This window comes from Bidens hawaiensis, unplaced genomic scaffold (assembly GCF_021521415.1).
Source record: "Bidens hawaiensis isolate Kalapana, Puna unplaced genomic scaffold, B.hawaiensis_p1.1 tig00020653_1, whole genome shotgun sequence".
Classification (NCBI taxonomy): Eukaryota; Viridiplantae; Streptophyta; class Magnoliopsida; order Asterales; family Asteraceae; genus Bidens; species Bidens hawaiensis.
Window position 1 is genome coordinate 280,001 of NW_027493166.1, and position 20,506 is coordinate 300,506.

General features: G+C 40.4%; 4 protein-coding genes across 4 annotated transcripts; 2 read left to right on the forward strand and 2 right to left on the reverse strand.

Annotated features, from left to right (window-relative positions):
* Positions 1–2,825: 2,825 nt before the first annotated feature.
* On the reverse strand, positions 2,826–3,263 carry LOC143561312 (uncharacterized). The gene has a single exon (XM_077049431.1). It carries the CDS (start codon positions 3,261–3,263, stop codon positions 2,826–2,828), a length of 438 nt encoding a protein of 145 aa, XP_076905546.1.
* Positions 3,264–3,474: 211 nt separating this feature from the next.
* Positions 3,475–5,115, reverse strand: LOC143561313 (uncharacterized). Its single transcript, XM_077049432.1, has one exon. It carries the CDS (start codon positions 5,113–5,115, stop codon positions 3,475–3,477), a length of 1,641 nt encoding a protein of 546 aa, XP_076905547.1.
* A 4,433-nt stretch (positions 5,116–9,548) lies between these two features.
* LOC143561308 (uncharacterized) lies at positions 9,549–14,610 on the forward strand. The gene is made up of 13 exons (XM_077049426.1): positions 9,549–9,976; positions 10,528–10,650; positions 11,117–11,258; positions 11,341–11,560; positions 11,656–11,750; positions 11,848–11,950; positions 12,900–12,994; positions 13,098–13,160; positions 13,244–13,319; positions 13,413–13,634; positions 13,718–13,776; positions 13,859–13,967; positions 14,070–14,610. The coding sequence occupies exons 1-13, from the start codon at positions 9,619–9,621 to the stop codon at positions 14,202–14,204; spliced, it is 1,800 nt and encodes a 599-aa protein (XP_076905541.1). The 5' UTR covers positions 9,549–9,618; the 3' UTR covers positions 14,205–14,610.
* Positions 14,611–16,991: 2,381 nt separating this feature from the next.
* On the forward strand, positions 16,992–20,505 carry LOC143561310 (UDP-N-acetylglucosamine diphosphorylase 1-like). Its single transcript, XM_077049430.1, has 13 exons — positions 16,992–17,222; positions 17,385–17,439; positions 17,832–17,983; positions 18,466–18,505; positions 18,608–18,700; positions 18,785–18,897; positions 18,984–19,098; positions 19,173–19,333; positions 19,406–19,549; positions 19,635–19,702; positions 19,796–19,910; positions 19,993–20,149; positions 20,237–20,505. Exons 1-13 carry the CDS (start codon positions 17,040–17,042, stop codon positions 20,332–20,334), a joined length of 1,494 nt encoding a protein of 497 aa, XP_076905545.1. The 5' UTR covers positions 16,992–17,039; the 3' UTR covers positions 20,335–20,505.
* The last annotated feature ends 1 nt before the right edge of the window (position 20,506 follows it).

The window sequence follows — 20,506 nt, forward strand, 5'->3', positions numbered from 1 at the left end:
TCCCCTGTTTTACCCAAACCTCACAAGACGGCTCTTAGTCGTCCCGAGCTGCTCACCTTTTATACCAAAACCCTAGAATGTGCCAATGTTCGCTATCCTCTAACGGAATTTCAGTTAGCTTTGTTGAAATTTCATAAACTAAGGTTCACCCCTTAGGTTTTTTGCGTGTGACCCACTATGAAATTGCCTTCCGGGCTATGGAGGGCTTCGCAACCGTGCCTCTGTTTCGTAGGTTTTACCGTTTGAAGGTGGACGGTGATTGGTTCACCTTTGAACGTCGTCATGTGAACAAATATCCCTCATGTTGTTCAAAGATGCCCACTGGGTTCAGCCCTAAGGAGTGGAAGAATAGTTTTTTCTTTGTGTCTCTTAATTTTGCTCCGGGTTTCCGTAGCCGACGACTTACGGATTCTCTCATTCATGATACACATCCTCGACCTCCGATGCCTCAAGACGATTTATACAGATTGTTGATTAGCAACCCTACTGAAGCCATGACTTACCCTGAACCCTTGTTATGTATGGCTGGATTGAGCCGGATATGGTCAGATCCTTCTACTCGTCCGGCCATATTCGACGGTGACCGAGGTTTCTGACCTCTTGTTTTTCTTTATGCTTTCTTATTTGTCATTTTAGCATTCCTAACTTGTTACCTCCTTTGTGCAGAAATGAGTCTAAAAGAGGCTTTGTTGAAAGGTCCCTTGAAGGCTGTTTCTTTCGTGTCGGTTCCCGTAACTCCTCCAGCTAGCTCGGCGACCGAGTCTGCTTCCTCATGTCATCTTGCTCCAGGTACCCATATTGATGCATCAGATACCCCTAAACGGAAAGAGGCTATGGTCCACGTTTATGGAGCCTCCATGAAGCACCACTTAAGGAGTTCAAAACGACCTTATCTAGGTCAATCGTCCTCATCCCGTCCCATGACCTCTTCTTTCGAGCCTGTCAATTTAGAAGATGATTTCAAGTTTCCCGTGGTTACTCCTGCTGATATGCATGCATATGTTGGGTCAGACCAGGCTCAGTTCGATTCCCCTGATAAACATCTTGAAGGATCTGGCCCCGCTCCTCAAAGTTCACCCGTCCAAAATACGGAGGATCCGGATAACGATCCCGTGTTCGTTCCCCCATGGGGTTTGAGGGTTGGGGCGTCTGTCATGACGCCTCTGCAAGCGCATGATTTCCTTTCCTGTGCCATCCCTCCCGTCGATTCGACTAACATTCGAGCTTTGAACCGGGATCGCTTGGTTGGTGACTTTGGGACCCACTTATATAGAGCTCTGGCACTTGGGGCAGCCGCTCGTCAAGCCGTTATTGATGATGGTCAGGTGTAGCAGCAACTGAAAGAAGAAATTCACAGGCTTGAGCAGTTGAATGAGAAGAATCATGGGAAAATTAAACATCTGAGACAACAAGTTCTTCTGGCTCAGGAGGAGTCTCAAGGGTTGCCAGGCTTGAAGGCGGATTTGAAGAAGGCACAGGACGAAGCTGTCCGGTTGGGTGTGGAGCTATCAGAAGCCCGAGTTGAGCAGGATAAGGTTTTGGAGGTATTATTCTCCTCTTCTTTTCTTGTTTCTTTGCCTTAGTTTATAGGACTTATCTGTTTTCTGGTTTCTTTTGATGTCAGTTGGAAGCTAGTTTTAAGAAGATGTGTGAGGAGAACGAGAGGTTAAAGAGTGAGGTGGATGCGAATCGTGTTCACAAAGACTGGTTGATCGGAGAATTCCAGGAGAAGTATGAGAAGATGGAGGTTCACAAAGACAAATTGATCGGGGAACTCCAAGGAAAGTATGACAAGATGGAGCAGGCGTTCAAGAGTTCCCAGGCTGACCGGGCATGGATGGTGTCTGAAGGGTTCAAGCTGGTCTTTGGCAGGGCTCGGTCTTGCCGTGACACTTGTTTGGTTAGGGATGCTATGACTTGTGTTGTTTTCTCTTCATGATATCAAAGTGGTTTAAGAGAAGGTTATGAGTTCCAAGCTCAGGGCATTCCCCTTGCTGAAACACCCACCTATTCCGAGACCATGGAGGCAGAGGCTGAGGCGGCTTTTGGTACTTACGTTGCTTATGAACCTCCGTTTCTGGAGCAACTTTCAGCCGTCCCTGACATATCGGTGGAGGAGATTCGAGCCATGTCTTTGGTAGTTGACCCTCTCACTCCTTCTCCCCAAGGATGATCATGGACTTACTCAGATCGCTATGGCTTTTGACAAACCCTCTTTCCTTTTGTTGTTTTCGTTTGCTTGTTAGTCGTAAAAACGTTCGTATGTGTTAGCCCCCCGGGGGCCTTGTACTTTTTGATGTAACCGATGTTTTCCCCCTTTAGGGGTTGGACTTTGTTATCCACTGAGGTGGTTTGGTAGTTTTAATCATTTGAACCGTGCTGTATTTAGGGTTATATTTGGTTATGTTTGTAGTCCCGCTAGGTTGCTTAGGACTGTTTGATCATTTGGTTTCGCTTGACAAGCTTTTTGGTTAACCATGTAGCCTACCGGCGAGGCCTCCCTCCCATCTTTTCGTGATGGAGGGGTATTTACTAATTTTTGTTTAGTAATTGTCTCGGAGACAGGTTCTTTGGTGAAATAGTTAAGTTTCACAGAGAAAGCATAAGGAACGTTTAATTCCATGTTAGGTATTAAGTCGCGTTGCATAGATTGATTACAAAAAAACAAAATAAAGCATCAACGCCCTATTACATGGATTCCCTCTCGGAGAGGTAATTATTAGAATGTGACGTGGTCACCCAAAGGAGTGCAGTCGGATATCACAAAAACGTTATTGGGAAGTTCTTTGCCTTTTCTCTTTTCTTCTCTCCCTTGATCTAGGCTCTTAAGCATAGTACTTCCTCAGTTGCATGGCATTCCACATACGGGGTACTTCTTCTCCCGTATGGTATGCCAACTTGTAGGCCCCCTTCTCTCCAGCCCAAATGATTTGATAGGGTCCCTCCCATAGAGGTCCTAACTTCCCCTGATTTTCTTGTTGACTGGCCTCATTTTCTCGTAGTACCAGATCTCCCACTTTAAATTTCACTTCCCTTACCTTTGCATTGTAGTACTTCTCCATTGCCTTTTTGTATTCAACTTCTCGCCGTGCTGCTGCCTCCCTTCTTTCTTTGACGAAATTCAAATTTAACCTGAGATCACCTTCATTCTCTTCTTCACTCAGACGCGTCCGATGTGTGGGTACGTTTATTTCCACCGGTATCATTGCTTCGGTGCCGTAAGTTAAGCTAAAAGGGGTTTCCCCATGGCTGACCTTCGGCATGGTTCGATGGGCCCATAAAACGTGTGGCAGCTCTTCGACCCACGAACCCTGTTCTCTTCCCAGACGGCTGGAGATACCCTCCACGATGCTTCTATTAGCTCTTTCTACTTGCCCATTCACCTGGGGATGTGCGACCGGCGTGAAAACCTGCTTGATGTGCAGCTGTTCACACCATTCTCGAAAGATTCCTCCCTCGAATTGCTTCCCATTGTCACTCACAATGGTGTGGGGTATTCCAAAGCGATACACTGTTCTCCCATACAAACTTTTTGACCTGTTGCCCTGTGATCGTGGCCAAGGGCTTCGCCTCGACCCACTTAGAGAAGTAGTCGATAGCCACCACGAGGAACTTAGCCTTGCCCGATCCCTCCGGGAAAGGACCAACAATGTCGATGCCCCATTTTCGGAAGGGCCAGGAAGATCTAACCGGTACTAGGTTGAGCTTTGGCTTTCTCGTCACTGGGGCATAAATCTGGCAGCTGTCACATTTCCGGATTTCTCGCAAAGCACTCAGAAACATGGCTGGCCAGTAATAACCGGCTCGCATGGCTCGGGCTGCGACCATTTTAGCTCCCATGTGCATCCCACATATCCCTTCGTGGATTTCCCGGATGATGTACTCTGCCTCCTCGTAATTAATGCATTTCAGTGACGGACCCAAGTAGGATTTCCTGTAAAGGGCACCGTTTATCATCTCGTATTGTATCGCCTTAATTCTTAGTCTTCGGGCTTCTTGTTTCCCCTCAGAAACAATTCCTTCTTGCAAATATCGGATGATGGGGTTCATCCAACTGTAGCCAGGTGTTTCTATATTTCCGACAGTCTTTTCCAAGATGGATGGTTGTCCAATGGTTTCCACCCGGACCTCCTTTGCAAGGTGATCGAAGGCTACAGAGGCTAATTTACTGAGTGCATCAGCCTTCTTATTTTGGCCTCGGGGGATATCTATCACCTTTGCTTCCTGGAAGCCTTGTAGCAACTCTTTCGTCTTCTTAAGGTACTCTATCATCTTGTGATCATTCGCCTCATAGTCCCCATTGACTTGATTGGCCACCAGCAAAGAATCCACGTGGGCTTGGATACGTTTGACCGCCATTTTCTGTGCCACTCGTAGGCCAGCAAGTAAGGCTTCGTACTTAGCCTCGTTGTTGGTGCTAGCAAAACTCAGTCGTATGGCGTACGTGAATTCAGTCCCTTCCGGGCTGACTAATATCAGACCTGCTCCACTTCCATCTTCATTGGAAGCCCCGTCCATATGCAAGTTCCAGACTGGCTCATTTTGGTCTTTCAGGTTTTTCCCCTCGGTATCTCTTGGGAATGGGACTTTCTCGCTTCCCTTTGATGTTTCCCGGGGAGGCACCTCCTCGATTTCCGACGCCGGAGCTTCGGTAAGGAAATCGGCTATCACTTGCCCTTTGAAGGCAGTTCTTGGTTTATATTCGATGGAGTATTCTCCCAGTTCTATAGCCCACTTGACTAACCTGCCAGATATCTCCGGCTTCATTAATATTCGTTGAAGGGGCTTGTCGGTCAACACTTGGACGTCATGTGCTTGAAAATACCGTCTTAGCTTCCTGGCTGTGTAGACCAATGACAATACCAGCTTCTCAATTGGGGAATATCTCTCTTCTGGGCCCTTCAGGGTCCGACTTACAAAATATATAGGAATCTGAGCCTCCTTTGTTTCTAACATCAGCACCGAACTGATGGTTTGGTTTGTGCAGGACAAATAGAGAGTCAACTTCTCTTCCGGTAATGGTGAGGTGATTAAAGGGAGTTCGCTTAAGTGTGACTTGAGTTCTCGTAAAGCCTCCTCGGCTTCCGTGTCCCAACAGAACTTATTCTTCTTCATACACCTTCTTAACACTGCCATAAAGGGGAGTGTTCGATCTGCGATCTTTGAGAGGAATCGGTTAAGGCGACTAACCTTCCTTGTAACCTTTGTACCTCCTTGATGTTCCTTGGTAGACTCATCTGAACTAGGGCTTCTATCTTCTCAGGGTTTGCTCGAAACCCACCCTTGGTTACAACAACTCCCAGAAACTTTCCTTCTTCGACCCCAAATGAACATTTACCCGGGTTGAGTTTCATGTTAGCTTGGCGAAGGGTATCAAAATTTTCCGGGATGTCACTGAGCATCCTTTCTTCGTCTGTGCTTTTGATGACCATGTCATCCACATAAATCTCCATGTTTCTTTCTTTTTGGTCGTCGAATAGTCGATCCATGAATCGCTGGTACGTTGCTCCGGCATTTTTCAGGCCGAATGGCATCTTGGTGTAGCAAAAGGTTCCTTCGTCTGTGTAGAAGGCGGTTTTCTCTTCATCATGGGGGTTCATTTGGATCTGATGGTATCCTTTATACGCGTCTAGGAAACATCGGAGTGGATATTGGGCGAGAGACTCTATCTTTTTTTCAATTTCTGGGAGAGGGTACGAGTCCTTTGGGCAAGCCTTGTTTAAATCTTTAAAATCAATACACATGCGCCAGATGTTGTCAGGTTTAGCGATCATCACTGGGTTTGATATCCAATGGGGATATTTGACCGCCCTTACTATCCCGGCTTGTACTAGTTTAGCGGTTTCTTCCCGGACCGCTCGGCTCTTCTGAAGTCCCAGACTCCTTTTCTGCTTGACTGGTTCCATCCGGTGGAATTCATCTAGGGTGTGTTGTGTCCAGGTTCGGGGGACTCCCGTCATATCCCGGTGAGTCCACGCGAACACGTCTGCGTTGTGCAATAACAACTCCTTCAGGCCCGCCTTTTCTTTGTCGGATAATGGTGACCCTATCCTCACCGTCTGCTCAGGGTGCTCAACGGAGAGCACCCATTCCTCCACACCCTTCCTCTTTTGTATGTTTTGATTGACGCTACCTATTATTTCCGTGGAAGACCGGATGGTAGCTATTCCCTTGGGAGTGGGAAATCTCATGTATCCGTGGACTGTGGACGAGACGGCTCTGAGTGCCCTCATTCCCTGTCTACCTAAAATGATGTTTTTCGACGGGGCCCAGACTACGGAGAAACGGAGGCATAGGGTTCGGGTCTTCTCTCCGTCTCGAAGAGTGAACGGTAGATTGAGCGATCCTAACGGTTCTACTACCTCTCCGGAGAATCCCATCAATGGGCATATATCCTCTTCTAACCTTTTCTGTACGTCCCTTTGTAACCTCAGGAAGCAGTGCTCATACATCACTTCTACCCCACTGCCTCCATCTACATGCACGCGGGCTACTCGGTGTCCGGCGACGCTAGCCGATATGTTCAGTGGCATTTCCCTGGCTTCATTTTCGGTTATGCCTGGGAAACGGACCTCTGCTTTTATCCACTCCAGATTTACCGGCTGGAATTCTTTCCTCACAGCTTTGAGGGGTCGCCCCGGATTTCCATCTTTCTCGTCTCTTCTTCTTATCATGTCCACAAAGTGTCTATCTTCCTCTTCCTCTTTAGCTCTGGGTATGGGTTCCCTAGCCGAAGGTGGTAACTGTCCGGTTTTTAGGGCTGCTTCCCATAACCTTTTTAGCTGGACACAATTTTCAGTGGTGTGCCCGATGCTTTTATGATAATTGCAATACCCGGAGGGGTTCGGCTTGTACGCTTGTTTAAATGGGCTTGGGGTTCTGATGGGATATTTGGCTTTATCCGCCACCAACACATCCTCCTCTCCTGGGTTTATCTTTCCTCCGAAGGGAGGTCGGTATCTTCCTCCCTCGGGTCGTATACTGGGGAATCTAGGAGGGTGTATGTCGTGGAAGGTACGTATCCTGAGTGGGGTCCCGGAGGTCGGTATGGTGTGAAACGGGCTCTATCGAAAGGTGCTCGTACTTTACCGGGACTTGCACTTCCCACGTTCTTTCCTCCCAAAGGCTTGGGAGGCCCCTTCTTTGTCTCCCACTCTCGCAACTTGAACCCTGTGTCTTTTCCCCTGACGAAGGCTCGCACTCGATCCATCAATTGATCGAAAGTGGCGGGAAAATCCTCCCCTGACTTCTCTGTGAGCTGAGAGAATCTCACCCTATTTATGAATCCGCTGATTTTCATGACCTTTGGTACGCCTTTGATGTTCATGCTTTCCGCTACATATCGGTCCATGAATTGTTCTATCTTTTCTTCGTCCTTCCTTCGGATATGCATGATCTCATTGGGGTTTTTCATGGCTTTTCTCTGCTGACTGAAATTTCTCAAGAACTTTCCCCTCAGTTCTTCATAGCTATCTATGCTTCCAGGTTCTAGACTGTCGAACCATACCCTTGCTCCCCCCGTCAGGGTTTGGGGAAACATTAGACACCAAGCGGGCATGGTCCATCCACTAACCATTCCTGCACCTCGGAAGGCGTGCAGGTGATCTTTCGGGTCTTGTGTTCCGTCGTACTTGTCTACTGTGGAAGGATACCGGAGCTTAGGAGGCAGGGTAGCCTCGGCTATGCGTCGGGTGAACTTCGACACGTCGGAGGTATCCGAAGGTCGATAAGGAGCATCCGGGGTGCTCTGGTTAGACCTTTCTTTGCCTTTGACGGAGGACAGAAAAGTCACTAGCGACTCCAGAATAACTCCGGGGTCTTTACTGGTTCCTTTCTCGGGTTCCTCGTCGTTCTGAGATTTCGAGGTGTCGAATGACAGGCGCGTCTTGACTGCTGCAAATTTCTCTTCCTTTTCTTGTTCGTCCAGGCAGGCTCGGAGCACGTCCCTGTGAGTTCGTATGAACTCTAGAGTTATCTCCCATTTTTCATTGGAGGCTTGGTCCTTCTCCAGCTCTTCTCTCGAGTCTTCCTTCTCCGTCTCATCCTCTATGAGGACCGGTCCGTCCATTTCTCGTGTCTTTAGCAGGTTTGCTTCTTCGTTTGCTCCGGTAATGGTGGATTCGTTTCCGTTTGCTGTCATAAGTCGGGATCCCCCCGGCAGGTTCTGCTCTGGACTCGGATCGACCATCTTCTCTGAAACCGTAGTGTGGGATTTCCTGGTTGAAGGGTCCCACGGATGGCGCCAATGTAGAAACCTCAAATGAATCTAGTTTATTGTGTAGGAATAATGTATGTTAGTGGTCGATTATGAGAAGTTTCTTTAGAGAATTCAGAGAGAGATGATTGATATATATAAAATGAATAGTTTGGATTTTTCCTCCTCCTACAACATACAAATCCCTCGACATATAGGGTTCAAAAGGAATTTCCTCCTCCAGACCGTTGTATGGGGACACTTCCTATTATCCAGCGGTTTTTACCCTTTACCTTGACTTAAACAGGCTTCTCTCTTTTATCCGCCAGACGATTCCCTTTTGCTTCAGACCTGCGTCATCTTGACCTGATGCTTCCAGGATCCAAAAGGGACCCTTCGTTCGTTGACTTGTCATTTTATACTTGAAGGGCTTTGGGTTTTCGGGACTGGGCTTGCTTCTTTGGGCCTCCTTTGGGCTGGATCCTACATAATCTCTTCACACGATTTTCTATACTTATAATTAAAGGGTGCAGTTACTGTATGCTAATGCTTAACGTACATTAACGTATGCGAGACGCTTAAAGGCAAAAAACAAAGGCAAAAACCTAAAACGCTAAGAAAACGCTCACAAAACCTTAAACGCTCGTTAAACGCTCAAAAACTGTCTTTGTGAAAAAAAAAAGTGAAAAATTAATCGATTAACCATCCAAAACTGTTTTTTCGGTGAAGCAATGATTGATTGGATATGTATTGACGATTCCGAGATGTTTGGATGTGATTTCATGGATCGATTCGCGAAAAATGGAATTTGCGTACGTATTTGTACGATAAGCATTAGTGTATTGGATCTTTTCACTATAATTAAATTAGGAATGAACTCTGTACCATACCGGTACTGATCCCGAAAATCTCGATCCTGATTTTTCCAAAATCTTGATACCGAAATAAAAAATGCTCAGTGTGGTACCGGAATGGATCCCGAATCTCCCAAAACTTGGTACCGCTAGGACTGATCATAAAGCTTGCTGCTCGCTCGATAAAAAATCGAATAAAACTAGCTAAAAATACTTGATTTAACCAATCCGAGCAGACTCATTTTTTAACCAATCCAATCCCGACCCAAGCTTGGCTCGGGCCGATCTTAGGCTCGTTTAACTTCAAGATCGAGCTGAAGCCAACCCACATTGCCTCGTTTAGTTTCAAACTCAAGCTCAAACCCACCCTGGCTCGAGTCGTGAACAACCCTACAACAAAATGCTCATTTATCATTGTTCCTAATCCCTAATGTTTATGTTAGTTAATTTAGCAAAATGGTGTTAAATTGTTAATCCTCCTCTCAAATATTAATCATTGTGTAATGTATTGTACCCTATGAAACCCACAAACACACATCCATCCTTTTCTTTTCAAGAAACAAGAAGAAGATGGAGAACATGAATTACGCCGAGGAGCTTGTGCGAGAGTTCCTCTTCTTCCGAGGTTTCACATCCACCTTACAATCATTTGACAAGGAACTATCCACCGACATCGCCTCCAATTTCCACAAAGACAGAATCTTTGACCTTATTTTCTCTCTTTACATCCCTAAATTCCAGCCTCAGTATCTCATTTCTCTTCTCACGTTTTTCAAACAGTGTTTCTCTTCGTCGGAAACACTGCTGATTCTCCGGTATTACATCGTGAACGCTGTCAAGTCTGGGCGGAATGATAAGGTTGTGGAGTTTTTTAAAGCTTATGGGGATGATTTGACGCAGAAAGATCAAGATTGGATGTCGTGGTTTGGTGGGTTTTTCTCTCTTTTTTTGTTTTTTGCAATTCCCTGTTTTCAATTTGTGAAATTGTGATTGATGATGAACATGATTAGGGGTGGGTGTTCTCCGGGTTTCGGGTTTTTGACTATGAAAAGGTGACCCGATAACTGAACCATATAACGTTTGGGTTGGTTGGCTTCGGGTTAGTTTGGCCGGGTTGTTTCGGTTTTAGGGTTTATATGTAAAATGAAAAAAAAAATATACTAAATATTAGTATGATCATGCTACTAGAAATGCATAATCAAAATTAAAATATCATTTGACAATATGATATGAGAATGTTCAAATGTCCCAAAACTTAATGTTCCAAATAACAAAGAATCAAAACAAAAACACATTTATAAAAAAGACAGTAAATGTTCGGGTTTTTTTTTGGGTTTCAGGTTTTTCGGGTCTGGTTGTTTGGGATTTTTGTTTGGTTTTGGTTGGTTGGGTTCGGTTTTTTGGGGATTTCCCTAATTTGGGTTGGGTTTCGGATAAAAATGGCACCCCTAATTGTGATTGATTTTAACTTTTGTGCAGCGATCCCGTATATAAAGAACCCTAATTTGGATCCCCTGTTTCGGGTATACTTTTCGAAGGAGTGGTTTGTTGCATTAAGTCTTTCTGTTAGGAATTTCTTGAGTGAAGTCTTTAATGGAACTCATATCCTTGAAAAATGTTTATTGTAAGCAGTGTTGTAGTAATCGCTAGTAGGTCGGTGGGGTGGGGGCTAGCAATTAATCGGGGATTAATGGACGACTAGTGGGGATTTTTACAACCATGATTGTAAGACTGTGTGTTGTGGTTTAAGTGACAAAGGCTAGTTAAAACGCCACCTCAACACCATGTAGACATTTAGCTTTAACTAACCTGTGCTTTAACTAGCACGTTATGGGCTAACTTGATATAAAAGTCACAAATAAAAATACCACAAAAATGGCGTCACACATGACGCTTGTGCCATGGCGCTTGCTTTTGTTTGGCGCGTCATGGTGTTCACGGCGCCATCCAGCCTATGCGGCAAGGATGGCGCCCCAATAACCATCCACAACATACAACCTAACAAATGTGTTGATATTGACATGGGTTATGATTTTAATGATGAATGATATTTCCTTAATTAATCCACGCATTCCCGCGTTATTGAAAATCAGCTCTGAGAAGCATACGATTAACCATCTTAAAAATGATATCAAGCATCTTAATACTAGATTGTCACAGCTTCAAGCTTTGTTGGAGGAGAAGGAGGCTCGGTTATGCCAGTTTAAAAGGTTAAAACTGCTTTCTTGACGTGTCGACCATCTGTTTGACTCAAAGTTTTGGTTTTGTACTGATTGAATGTTTTGATTACAGTAATGCTTCAATCGCTCGCCAAGTAAGCATTGGTGGTAATAGTGAGTCTGGGTGTTCTACTGTTAAAGAACCGGCTGTTTCGTTCAGTCAACCGAATTCGTCTGTGAGGCGGTCTTCGGGTAAGGATATTATTCCACCCGAGGGTCAAGATGCAAGCTGTTTAACGGGCAATGATGAACTTCAGCTAGAAGATTTCCCAGAAGTAAAAGTAGATTTCCAGGTGTGATTAGCTTCGTTATGTTTCAAACGTTTTACATACATGTTTATATACATAATGTCTTTTGGTCTTAGTATTTGGGAAACCATGTTTTGCAGGAGACTTTCTTGGGCCACACAAGCGCGATTAGTTGTTGCAGGTTTTCTACATCCGGGGATAACATTGCAAGTGCTTCTGTGGATGGCACTGTCAGGTAATTCTTTTAAAATAGTAATTGATGCTAATCTGTCTTATAAACATGAAGTATTGTATTTTGTTTCTAATAAATTTTATACATATTGGTAAAAAAGGATATGGACATACGACTCATCAACTTCAGCATCAAGAAACGCAACCATTTATTGTGGGGCTGAGATCATGTCACTTGAATGGGACTGCAAATCTGACCGATTGGTATACTATTTTAACCCCTCATCTTTGAAAAATCGTGTACGAGTAATCGGTTATAATTGAAGTGCTAGTTTGTCCTTTGTCTTAATATAAACATATTTGCCACTTTTTTTAAGAACTATTATCAAAATGCCAAAAATTAAAGATTGAATGTAAATTTACTGTTTTTTTGAGGTTGTAAATGTTGGAAAACGGGAAGTAATAAACATGAAGTATTGTATTTTGTTTCTAATAAATTTTATACATATTGGTAAAAAAGGATATGGACATACGACTCATCAACTTCAGCATCAAGAAACGCAACCATATATTGTGGGGCTGAGATCATGTCACTTGAATGGGACTGCAAATCTGACCGATTGGTATACTATTTTAACCCCTCATCTTTGAAAAATCGTGTACGAGTAATCGGTTATAATTGAAGTGCTAGTTTGTCCTTTGTCTTAATATAAACATATTTGCCACTTTTTTTAAGAACTATTATCAAAATGCCAAAAATTAAAGATTGAATGTAAATTTACTGTTTTTTTGAGGTTGTAAATGTTGGAAAACGGGAAGTAATAAACATGAAGTATTGTATTTTGTTTCTAATAAATTTTATACATATTGGTAAAAAAGGATATGGACATACGACTCATCAACTTCAGCATCAAGAAACGCAACCATTTATTGTGGGGCTGAGATCATGTCACTTGAATGGGACTGCAAATCTGACCGATTGGTATACTATTTTAACCCCTCATCTTTGAAAAATCGTGTACGAGTAATCGGTTATAATTGAAGTGCTAGTTTGTCCTTTGTCTTAATATAAACATATTTGCCACTTTTTTTAAGAACTATTATCAAAATGCCAAAAATTAAAGATTGAATGTAAATTTACTGTTTTTTTGAGGTTGTAAATGTTGGAAAACGGGAAGTAATGGTCCTCATTTGATTGTCTATTTTGACAAAGCTTCTGATAGGCACTGCCGATGGTGGTATCAAAGCATGGAATGTTGATGCCAAGAGAGTCGTTTGTGATCTCAGTACCACCACCGCATTTCCAAGGTTTTAGCATTTATTCTTCTTGTTATTATTACTACTATTATTATCATCTCGTGCAAAGATTTTATTGCTTAATATTTGTATATGTTTTTTTTTCCTGTTGCAGTGTTGTGGACCTAGAATGCAGCCCCGTGGAACCTATATTTGTGTCTGCTGCTGCATCAAGAGGGTATCTCATTCATTTTGTTGATATCATATATGCCTTACTGACTTACTGCTAGTATTTTGTTTTGAGAAGTCATTTTTATGTAGGAATGGCACAAGTTATATAGATAAATTGGGATTCGCATCATTAACCGTATGGAATATGAGAACATGGAAGCCGATGGTATGTGCTTGTGAAACATTTCATCTAATAATAACAACACACACAAAATTGAAATTATTAACCAGTAAGTCTTACATTTTGAATTTATTGAAGGCAGTCCTTCCTCTTGGGAAAGATCCACCTGCTATTACATCACTTTGCTTTAATCACAACGGGAAGATATTATCAGCTGCAGCTACTGATGGAATGATTCACATGTTTGATATGTCAGCAGGCCTGCAAATCACGGGCTGGCCGGCCCATGACTCTGCAATCAGCTCGGTTCTTTTTGGGCCTGATGAAACCAGCATTTTTAGCTTGGGTGTAGACGGAAAGGTGAGTTCTTCAATCTTCACCATGCATTAACCACTTTTGACTTTTTTGTCTTACAAAATGGATTTTGGTTACCGTTTTGACAGGTGTTTGAGTGGAGCTTGCAAAATCAGGGCAAGGTTCTCTGGTCAAGAAATTGCCATAGGTATATGCACTTTCTGGACCGTGTATAAAAAAACTGTTATTAAAATTATTAATCTTGATTGTGATATTGGTCCTTCATGTAGGTTCTGTAATCCCGAGATTTCACAACAGTATAGACATGAAATGGCTTTAGATGCAAATGGTAAACGACTTCTGGTGACATCCGGTTCAGTCAGAGCACCGATATATCAGGTTAGTTAGTAGTTAATACTTGTGTCTATCTGTCTGTTTGTACCAACTGTTGCAATCATGTAATATTCGGTTTATCATATACTGCTAATGTTGGGTGATCAGGTTCAGGATAACACAAACGGAATGAAAACACTTGCTCATAGTGCAGCCATATCAACTGTAGATTGGCACCCGACCCTGCCCATCTTCTTGACTGGATCAGTTGATAACTCGGTTCGGGTCACATCCATCTTGTGACGGACGTCAGTTTGTTGAAAGTGGTTTCGTTCAGGTGTTTTGTGTGCTTAGTTTCTTATAGAAAAGGTTTTGTTTCTTCTTAATATAGAGGTTATCATTTTTTTGGCGGTTGATGGTTCAGTTGATCAAAGATGAAGTTGTTATCTAACAGGTTGTATGGTTTATAGGTACATGATCTGTAGTATTAAACAACCTGTGGGACTATACATTGTGTGGTTTGTGGTGAAGTGGATATAGAGTGATGGGTTTACTAGACTCATCAAAGTCTCTTGTTTGAGTAATTCTTTTAATTTTTTTAGAAATTTTGATTTCATTAAATGAGGTCTTACTTCTGTTTTCTTTGGTTTTATAATTTCATTAAAAGAGGTCACAAGTTAGTTTAATTATTTTGAAATGGTATGTTGCATGCTTGATCCTTATTATGCTTGGATATGCTTTTCTATGATCATTTAATACAATTATTTGTGATATATTTAGTCACTTGGTGTGCTACAAGCTTTGAATATGTTATGTCTGGTTTCAACCAAGACATGTTTGAAAGGCAGTACTTACTTTCAAACGTGTGATCACCATTGGATAGGTTCTAATGAATCGTTAAAACGTGAGGGGCGGATTACTCTGATTTCACATTGGTCATGCTCTTTTTTATTTGACTCCGATGTCAGTCAAATAAAAAAACTACCTTTAGCATTACAACATTAAAAATCATCAGTTTCAGTGATTCTACATAAATTTACTAATTTGGAATTTTGAAAGAACTTATTGTCAGTCAAACTCATTCAGATATGAATCTATTTGATTCAGAAGGAAAGAATATGCTTGTCCGATTAATCATTTCTTCAAAAGATCTATCAGATTGTGCGTTGATTTCATTTAAGGCGCAAAACAAATATAGAGTACTTATTATTTGATTTCTTCAACTATTGATAAGAATTCAAAAGTCAAGATTTTTGGTTAGACGTATGAAAATGGCTAAGCATTTTATTCTAACAAATTTTATTTTTGATTTGGTAAGATATGTATGGCCGTATGGGTCCGTTGAGGGGGGTAAATTGGCCACCCCTTTATTTGGTGCATAATTCCAATCAACGTAAAAAAGGATGTCAAGTCATACAACCAACTCAATATACTTTTTTAATGTTTGTTGGTGTTGGTGTTGGTGTTGGTGACCAAACAAGAAACAACGGTTGAAATTTCAAAATTAACGACTATCCTTGTAATTAACACCAAAGTCAATCTTTTTTTTTTAATTTTTTTTTTGAACGACCAACTAAGTAACGTCGGGTATTCCATACGCGGCCCTCCATTGGCTAAAGGTAGCCCGAGCCGGCCACTAGTCCGGACGGACGGAGCCCCTACCGGTCTACCTATTGAGGGATTCACCGGAAAAAACCCGACCCCCACGCCCGCCAAATGGCACGACAGCGAGGAGCCGGTAAAATCGGATGAGATCAGGACTCGAACCCTGGCAAGCCAGGGTCATCCCTCATATCTCCCATATAAATCGGTGATAATGAGGTTTGAACCCCTACATCTCACTTGTAAAGTTAGTACTCTACCATTGAGGCACAACCAATTTATTTTTACATACAAATTGATGATAGTGAGGTTTTAATTGCTTTTACATACAAACTTAATTATTATACTAATTCTACGTATAAATTAGCAATTAGCAATTTTAAATCAATGATAATAATAATAATAATATTTGATCCATTAATGTTGTTATATAACAATTATTTACAGTAATATTTTTTTATCTATGAAAACTAATGTGCTACATCAGTACTCTGAATACAAATTTATATATAGTAATTATTATAGAACTATGATTATAGATAAAGTAAAATACCTTTTATTGTTCTATACATAAACTAATATTTCATGATAATATTACCAAAAATTAAGATTTGTTATCCTATACAAAAACTTATATTTATAACTAGGTTTAGTTAAGAAATGATTTTATATAACCCATTATATTAAAAAAAAACAAATTTATATATTATACAGAAATTTAGTTTTTTTCTTTAATTATAACAATTATTATTTTATGTATAATATAAACTAATAAATAATAAGTCAATAAACGATTCAAGCTCAAGTTTGGAAAAGGTATAGAAGATATACGGTTCTAAAACGAGCAGAGCTTAGACTTGACTTGTTTACACACCTAGCTAAGTGTGAATTCAGAAGAAATAAAAAACTTAAAATTCGGTCCGACCATCCGATCAGATCTAAAATAGCTAGTCGGTTCAAATAAACACAAACCCGTTACGTATCCAACTCCCAGTCCAATCTTAATAACAGGAAATTTGAGATTCTTGTCATACATACTTCTAGACACTTTTTAACAAACCAAAAAAAAAATATTCATCAAACAACACAAAAGTGTGTAAAACAAGATCCAGTAATTATTATGACATAATAACAAGTCACCACATGAGTTACCTAAAGTCCTACACATGATTATTATTTTAATAGTAATCATAATAATCATTTGTCCAAAGCATCTATCAAAACATTATCATATACTACCACTTGTAAACAAACCCAACCCAAGATAAGATTCTTTTCTTTTTAATCACAAACAAATCAAATCATTTGATTAATTCTTCTTACCTCTAATCTAATCTAAACCACCACCACTACACAACACTACACTAGACTACTACCAACTGATAAACAGATCGTTACTTGTCACCACACTTGACTTATTATTATTATTATTATTATTATTATTATTATTATTATTTTCCAACTATAAACAAACAAACAAACAAACAAACAAACCACCATTGTTTCTTTTAGATCTAACCAACTCACAAACACACAATGAGAGATCCGGCCACCGACAACAACAACAACCACAGCAGCAGCAGCGCCTCCTCATCGCCACCACCGCCGCCGCCACAAGCTCTGCTTGAAAGACTCAAAGATTATGGTCAAGAAGACGCCTTTGCCTTCTGGGATCAACTCTCTGCTGACCAACAAAACTTTCTTCTTCAAGAAATTGAGGTTTATTTCAATAAAGTTTCAATCTTTATGATTAAATCCTGTTAATTGTTTAGTTTTTTAATGAATTCTTGGAATTATCGGATTGCTAAATTAGGAAAGAATGTGGGCATTGGGTGTGTGAAATGTTTGTAACGTGGGTTTGTGTGATTGATGTTTTGCCAGAGTTTGGATCTTCCTAGGATTGATCGGATGATTCGCTGCTCGTTTCAGTCACATGGTTAGTTACTTGCGTCATCTGTTTATGTGTTGTTACAGTGTGTGTTAATGATATTAATTAGGGGGGGTGTTCTTCGGTTTTCGGGTTCAGGTTAATTCGGGTTGGGTTGTTCGGTTTTTGGGGTTAGATGTAAAATGAAAAAGAAAATGTTATCAAAACTCATCATGCTGCTAAAAAATATCATCAAAATTCAAACATCATTTGACAATATGATAATATGATATGGCAATCTTCAAAAGCCACAAAATAAACGATAATCCTACAACTTAATATTCGGGTTTTTTGCGGGAAAAATCGACCTGATAATCAGCCCTATTTAAGGTTTGAGTTTTTCGGGTAAAAATGACAGCCTTAAATTATAAATATTACTTATGTGAGTGATGATGATTCAGGGCTACCGCCTGCTGCAATCGAGCCAGTGCCAGAAAATTTTGTGTCAACTGTAGAAGACAGAAAACTTGAGGATAGAGAAAAATGGTGGAAAATGGGATTGAAAGCTATTTCAGATGGGAAATTAGCGGTGCTGCTTTTATCTGGTGGACAGGTATATATTTATCACTTTTTTTTCTTTTTTTTTATTTATGATTCATGATTATGTTGATTTGGGAGCTTTTGATCATAATAAGTTTGTATGATCAGATTTTATTTGAATGTAAAAATATAGATAACAATAATAATAATAATAATAATAATAATAATAATAATAATAATAATAATATGATGTTTCCTATTGCCTTTTGGCTTCTATAGATGCCCACTAATGACAACTTGATAATAGCAAAATGAAAGTTGGTATGCTTTAAGTTAAAGTCAAAAGTTTGATTAGTTTTATTTTTTGACTTTTATCGAAAATTAGTAAGCACTTGAAATGAATTAGAAGATGATTTTATATAAATGAAAAAGGCACTTTAACAAACATAAAAGGTCATTTTTCTTTAACAACATTATTGCACTAGACCCTTCATTTTTGGAAATTTGTATACACATTATTAACATTATTGCTTATGATAAAATTTCAAATGTTAGGGGACACGGCTTGGAAGTTCTGCGCCAAAAGGATGCTTCAGTAAGTTTTTTACATCTGATTCATGTTATCTTAATTAATCAAATTATATTTTGTTTTTGTTAAACATTTGATTATTAATGCAATTATTTTTGTTCACTCTAGATATTGGTCTTCCATCTGGAAAATCACTTTTCCAACTTCAAGCCGAGCGAATTCTCTGCCTGCAGAGGCTAGCAGCTCAATCGTTGGACGGGGGTGAGTTTAATCATATACTTTTTATTAAAAGTTTATTCCTTTTGATGATGTCATAATCTTTTTTTTTTTTTTTAATTTATCCAGGTTCTGGTAATGTTGCACCAATACATTGGTACATAATGACCAGCCCGTTTACCGACAAACCCACACGCGATTTCTTCAAAAGTCACAAGTATTTCGGTCTTGAAACTGATCAGGTAAGCTTAACGTATAATTTATTTTCCCAATTTTTTAAAAATTATTAAGCATATATTTTACTTACTTTGTAACCTATTTGATTCAGGTCACATTTTTCTCACAAGGCACGATACCGTGTGTTTCAAAAGACGGTAGATTTATCATGGAAACCCCATTCCAAGTGGCAAAAGCTCCCGACGGGAACGGGGGTGTTTATTCAGGTATATAATCAACTTCAAACAATACAAACCATCCAATTATTATCCGATTATAACTTTAGTATTCAATTATTCAGCATTGAAGTATTCGAGATTATTAGAAGATATGGCAACTCGAGGGGTCAAATATTTGGACTGTTATGGAGTCGACAACGCGTTGGTTCGTGTCGGTGATCCAACTTTCTTGGGATTTTTCATCGATAAGGGTGTCGCATCAGCTGCTAAAGTCGTCCGTAAGGTAATAATAATAAAATAGTAAGGTTAATTTTTTTTTAACTTTATTGATACACGGGTGTATTTGTAATTACAGGCGTACCCTCAAGAAAAAGTCGGTGTATTTGTAAGGCGTGGTAAAGGTGGGCCTGTAACTGTAGTTGAATATAGTGAGTTGGATCAGTCACTTGCCAGTGAAATTAATCAGGGAACGGGCCGACTCCGTTATTGTTGGAGTAATGTATAGTCTGCCGTATTCTTTTTCTATTTATATATATTTTTTATTTAGTTAAAAGTAAAATTATTTGATTTTGATAATATTTCAGGTTTGCTTGCATATGTTCACTTTGGACTTTCTGAACCAAGTTGCCAATAGTCTAGAGAAGGACAGCATGTAGTATTCAGTATTCACTTCACCTTTTTGGTTTCCAGAATTTGCATTAATTTTTGTAAAATATAATACGTTTTCTTGGCGGAAAAATGACAGATATCATCTCGCCGAGAAGAAAATCCCGTCGATCCATGGTCAAACGATTGGATACAAGTTGGAACAGTTCATATTTGATGCTTTTCCATACGCACCTTCAACCGCACTTTTTGAGGTCACCTGTTATTCTTACTTTTATAAAGTTAAAAACTTAGGAAGAATGACTTTAATGAAATTATTTGTTTGTTTTATATTAGGTATTGCGAGAAGAAGAATTCGCGCCGGTGAAAAATGCAAGCGGGTCAAACTTTGACACCCCTGACAGTGCACGGCTTCTGGTGCTTCGTCTGCATACACGTTGGGTGGTTGCAGCTGGCGGGTTTTTAACACACTCGGTGCCTTTGTATTCCACTGGTAAAAAAAACCCTCTTATTATTAATAATTAATTAAAAAAATATATCCTATGTCTGACTGTAAGGATCCTTTTTAATAATGTTGCAGGTGTTGAGGTTTCGCCACTTGTTTCGTACACCGGAGAAAATCTTGAACCAATTTGTCGCGGTAGAACGTTCCATGCGCCTTGTGAAATCACATTTTAGCTTCTTTCTTATTATTATTGTTTTTTTTTTGTTTTATGTTTTCACGCATTGGTTTCTTCATATAGCTACTGATTGAGATTGGTTGTGTAACACGGCTTCATTTGTTTTATGTAATACATTATATTTGCACATTGTATTAAGATGAGCTCAACAAGAATGTGTTTATATTTTA

Excerpts from the sequence above, each read along its gene's own strand:
- LOC143561312 (XM_077049431.1), bottom strand. The coding sequence starts at position 3,263 with ATGCCGAAGGTCAGCCATGGGGAAACCCCTTTTAGCTTAACTTACGGC.
- LOC143561313 (XM_077049432.1), bottom strand. The coding sequence starts at position 5,115 with ATGAAGAAGAATAAGTTCTGTTGGGACACGGAAGCCGAGGAGGCTTTA.
- LOC143561308 (XM_077049426.1), top strand. The coding sequence starts at position 9,619 with ATGGAGAACATGAATTACGCCGAGGAGCTTGTGCGAGAGTTCCTCTTC. Across the intron at positions 11,951-12,899 it reads ACTGCAAATCTGACCGATTG|CTTCTGATAGGCACTGCCGA; the intron begins GTATACTATTTT and ends ATTTTGACAAAG. Across the intron at positions 13,635-13,717 it reads GCTTGGGTGTAGACGGAAAG|GTGTTTGAGTGGAGCTTGCA; the intron begins GTGAGTTCTTCA and ends CCGTTTTGACAG.
- LOC143561310 (XM_077049430.1), top strand. The coding sequence starts at position 17,040 with ATGAGAGATCCGGCCACCGACAACAACAACAACCACAGCAGCAGCAGC. Across the intron at positions 19,099-19,172 it reads GAACGGGGGTGTTTATTCAG|CATTGAAGTATTCGAGATTA; the intron begins GTATATAATCAA and ends TCAATTATTCAG. Across the intron at positions 19,703-19,795 it reads AGTCTAGAGAAGGACAGCAT|ATATCATCTCGCCGAGAAGA; the intron begins GTAGTATTCAGT and ends GAAAAATGACAG.